The 5,000-nt window shown below is 48.7% G+C and overlaps 1 protein-coding gene across 1 annotated transcript in view; it reads left to right on the top strand.

The window, feature by feature from the left end:
* The window catches only part of LOC133122491 (PDZ domain-containing protein GIPC1-like), a 17,071-nt gene that overhangs the window by 891 nt on the left and 11,180 nt on the right, over nt 1–5,000 (top strand). Inside the window, exons 2-3 of the mRNA XM_061232480.1 lie at nt 210–948; nt 2,997–3,182. Coding sequence (XP_061088464.1) covers nt 673–948; nt 2,997–3,182 — 462 coding nt within the window. The 5' untranslated portion in view covers nt 210–672. The remainder of the gene's footprint in view (nt 1–209; nt 949–2,996; nt 3,183–5,000) is intronic.

Below are 5,000 nucleotides of genomic sequence, written 5' to 3' on the forward strand. Positions count from 1 at the left end.
TGTGTGTGTATGTGTGAAATAGTGTTAATAGAATAGGCCGACACCCTGTATTCGAGTAAAAACCACTGCACTCCTCACCCAGAGGTCAGTCTCTTAGTGCCTGGCGGCCGTGTAGCTGATACAGGAGGATTTGAGGCCAATGCAGTGTATTGTATTAATGATGTATTGATATGAAAAGCAGTATTCTCTCTCCCCCATTTCTGTTCCAGGTTTCACTCTTGTGCTGAGAAGCGTCAACCCTGAGAACTCCATTCTGTGGGTTGACGTTGACATTTTTGCAAAAGGAAACCCTGCTGTAGCTCTGCAGCCTCTGCTGGTGTCAGTGTTGTGCTTCAGCCTGGGGCAGCAGTTCTGGGGGTATCGGGGCAGGCTCTGCTGGTGTCAGTGTGCTTCAGCCTGGGGCAGCAGTTCTGGGGGTATCGGGGCAGGCTCTGCTGGTGTCAGTGTGCTTCAGCCTGGGGCAGCAGTTCTGGGGGTATCGGGGCAGGCTCTGCTGGTGTCGGTGTGCTTCAGCCTGGGGCAGCAGTTCTGGGGGTATCGGGGCAGGCTCTGCTGGTGTCAGTGTGCTTCAGCCTGGGGCAGCAGTTCTGGTATCGGGGCAGGCTCTGGCATGTCTAGAGTATCGGGGGGGTGTGCCTGAGCCCTCGCTGACAGACAGACGGACAGACGGACATGCCTCTGGGTCTCGGCCGCAGGAAGAAGGCTGCGGCGCTGGTGGAGAATGAGGAGGCGGAGCCTGTGCGGGCGGGGCTGGCGCTGGGGGGCGGGGCCGGGGCTCCGGAGGCGGAGCTGCAGGGTCTGCCCCCCCCGCCCCCCAGCCTGCGGCCGCGGCTCGTCTTCCACACGCAGCTGGCGCACGGCAGCCCGACCGGGCGCATCGAAGGATTCGGCAACGTGCGGCAGCTCTACGCCAAGATCGGAGACGCCTTCGCCATCCCGCCAACTGAGGTGAGCGATAGAGATACAGTTTGAGATAGAGATAGAGATAGAGATACAGTTTAAGATAGAGATAGAGATACAGTTTAAGATAGAGATAGAGATACAGTTTAAGATAGCAATAGAGATACAGTTTAAGATAGAGATAGAGATACAGTTTGAGATAGAGATAGAGATAGAGATACAGTTTAAGATAGAGATACAGTTTAAGATAGAGATAGAGATACAGTTTAAGATAGAGATAGAGCTACAGTTTAAGATAGAGCTACAGTTTAAGATAGAGATAGAGCTACAGTTTAAGATAGAGATAGAGATACAGTTTAAGATAGCGATAGAGATACAGTTTAAGATAGCGATAGAGATAGAGATACAGTTTAAGATAGAGATAGAGATAGAGATACAGTTTAAGATAGAGATAGAGATACAGTTTAAGATAGCAATAGAGATACAGTTTAAGATAGAGATAGAGATAGAGATACAGTTTAAGATAGAGATAGAGCTACAGTTTAAGATAGAGATAGAGATACAGTTTAAGATAGCGATAGAGATACAGTTTAAGATAGCGATAGAGATAGAGATACAGTTTAAGATAGCGATAGAGATAGCTAGTGCTCATCTCTCGGTGGACTAATATCAGTACCGCTAGCTAGTTAGTGAAACAGACAGCAAACCATTCGGCAATAAATATGTGTAGAGAAGTAGATAAGCATGACATAGGTAGATATATTTAAGTCAGCTCCCTAGCTAGCATGCCTCTGGGCCTCCCGTTTCAAGGCCCTAGTGTTGGCATTTCAGGCTGCTAAGGGGACTGCCCCACCTTACATACAATCCCTGATCACTCCCTACTCCCCAGCTAGACCACTCCGGTCTGCCAGCTCTGGTCGCCTTACGGTTCCCTCTCTACGTGCACCTGGCGGTCGAGCTGCACGTTCGCGCCTGTTTTCCGTTCTGGTTCCTCAGTGGTGGAATGACTTGCCTTCTGCCAACAGCAGAATCCCTCCCCCTATTTCGACGCAGACTCAAAACCAACCTTTTCAAACTCTACCTTAGTCCTCCCTCCTGATTTCCCCTGCCCCTCCTTTCTGATATCCCTATCCTTGTCTAACCCCCCCCCCAAAAAAATGCACTTATGATGACAACTATGTTTAGAACAGCATTTCATGTGTATTTTGCTAGTTTCTGGATGTGATGCTTTGACTTATGGTAGAACCTATGCACTTGTAAATCGCTTTGGATTAAAAGCGTCTGCCAAATGACTAAAATGTAAATGTAATGTAAATGTAGCAAAATAAGAAATATCTAGCTAGTGAGACAGCCAGACGGATAGATCGCTCACTAACTAGGAAGATAAGCCATGGCTGTTTTCTATTCCTAGCTAGCTAGATATAGCCTATATCGTGGTTCAATGTATCTAAATAATCAAGATATTACATATGAAGCACTACATATTCACAAAAGCATCGCTAGCTTGCTGATGCAGAGCCTGTTACACACAGCAGTAAACAAATATGATTGACGTCATTGCAGAGACGTAACCAGAAACGTGTCCCCGGAGGGGATAAGTTTTGTAAGGGGGATAGAATTTGTTGTGACAGAGCTGTGTCTGCTCGGGCCCCTGAGGAGCCCTGTCTGCTCGGGGCCCTTGCACATCACATATGGTGACGTGTCACACTGTGATTGCTTTAAACTTTTAAATGACGTATTCAGAACTTAGCTGTTCCTGCGATTGCCTAATTAAAAGTAAACTGCCAGAAAATAAATTGTCGTGCCATAAGATCTCATGATGTTTATGCAACTATTTCACCTTAACGCAGCCAGCTTCATGTTTCGTACATTGCTGTGCAGGAGTGCACTTTCTTTGCCTGATCGCTTGTCTCAGTGTGACGCGTCATGAAACGTCACTACACAGCAAAGATAGGGAACGACCCAGAGCTGATCCTAGACCAACACTGGGCGCACACAAACCTGTGTGTGTGTGTGTGTGAGTGTGAGTGTGAGTGAAACCCTTCTCTGTCTCTTAGAAAGCACTGAGTGATGAGATGAACTGTAATCCTCTGCAGGTGATGTTCTGCACGCTGAACACCCATAAGGTGGACATGGAGAAGCTGCTGGGGGGGCAGATTGGGCTGGAGGACTTCATCTTCGCCCACGTGAAGGGGCAGCGGAAGGAGGTGGAGGTGTTTAAGGGCGAAGACGCGCTTGGCCTGACCATCACCGACAATGGAGCCGGATACGCCTTCATCAAGGTCCGCCCTGAAACGCCCTGTGTCTGTTACGTCCTGTAACGCCCTGAGTCTGTAACGCCCTGAGTCTATAACGCCCTGAGTCTGTTACACCCTGTTACGCCCTGAGTCTGTAACGCCCTGAGTCTGTTACACCCTGTAACGCCCTGAGTCTGTAATGCCCTGTAACACCCTGAGTCTGTTACGCCCTGAGCCTGTAACGCCCTGAGCTTGTAACACCCTGAGCCTGTTACACCCTGTAACGCCCTGAGCCTGTAACACCCTGAGCCTGTTACACCCTGTAACGCCCTGAGCCTGTAACACCCTGAGCCTGTTACACCCTGTAACGCCCTGAGTCTGTTACACCCTGTAACGCCCTGAGTCTGTTACGCCCTGAGCCTGTTACACCCTGTAACGCCCTGAGCCTGTAACACCCTGAGCCTGTTACACCCTGTAACGCCCTGAGCCTGTAACACCCTGAGCCTGTTACACCCTGTAACGCCCTGAGTCTGTTACACCCTGTAACGCCCTGAGTCTGTTACGCCCTGAGTCTGTTACACCCTGTAACGCCCTGAGTCTGTAACGCCCTGTAACACCCTGAGTCTGTTACGCCCTGAGCCTGTAACGCCCTGAGCTTGTAACACCCTGAGCCTGTTACACCCTGTAACGCCCTGAGCCTGTAACACCCTGAGCCTGTTACACCCTGTAACGCCCTGAGTCTGTTACGCCCTGAGTCTGTTACACCCTGTAACGCCCTGAGTCTGTTACGCCCTGAGTCTGTTACACCCTGTAACGCCCTGAGTCTGTTACGCCCTGAGTCTGTTACACCCTGTAACGCCCTGAGTCTGTTACGCCCTGAGTCTGTTACACCCTGTAACACCCTGAGTCTGTTACACCCTGTAACACCCTGAGTCTGTAACGCCCTGAGTCTGTAACGCCCTCTAATGCCCTGGGTCTGTAACGCCCTGGGTCTGTAACACTCAATAGCCTTTTATTAATCAAGGTATGCTGGAAGTTGTGTAGTTATTTGTCATTTTCTCTATAAATATTGGTCCAATTCACATGACTCCAAATGTTTTAGTGTCTGAGATAGTCAATGAGCAATCGCAATCATAACCCACATACCCCAGGAGAAAACTGCCGATGAACGACTTTAACTTTGGGTGGAATCGGCCGCTTCCCCATGTTCTGTTTGGAACACTGAGCCTACGTTAGCCCCATCGCCATTCTCAGCATCGCTTTGCTTGAGTAAACTTCTGAGCTTTTCGCCTGCTCGTTCAGTATGTGCTTGCTTCCTGTTAAAAATACACTCAGTGAGCACTTAAGTATTTATTAGACTTCTACTGCAGTAGCCTAGCCACTTAGAGTTATGATGCGCTGTGTGTTCAGAGATGCTCTTCTGCATACCACCGTTGTAATGTGTTGTTATTTGCGTTACTGTCACCTTCCCGTCAGCTTTGGCCAGTCTGGCCATTCTCCTCTGACCTCTCATTAACAAGGCGTTTCTGTCTGCAGAACTGCTGCTCACTGGATTTCTTTTGTTTTTTTTGCACCATTCTTTGCAAACTCAAGAGACTAGTGTGCGTGAAAATGCCAGGAGATCAGCGGTTTCTGAGATACTCAAACCACCCTGTCTCCCACCAACAATCATTCTACACTCAAAGTCACTTAGATCACATTTTTTTCCCAATTCTGAAGATTAACTGAACCTCCTGACCCATATATTACATTACATTATTGGCATTTGGTAGACACTCTTATCCAGAGTGATGTACAGTTGATTAGATTAAGCAGGAGACAATCCTCCCCTGGAGTAATGCAGGGTTAAGGGCCTTGCTCAAG

This window comes from Conger conger, chromosome 2 (assembly GCF_963514075.1).
Source record: "Conger conger chromosome 2, fConCon1.1, whole genome shotgun sequence".
NCBI lineage: Eukaryota > Metazoa > Chordata > Actinopteri > Anguilliformes > Congridae > Conger > Conger conger.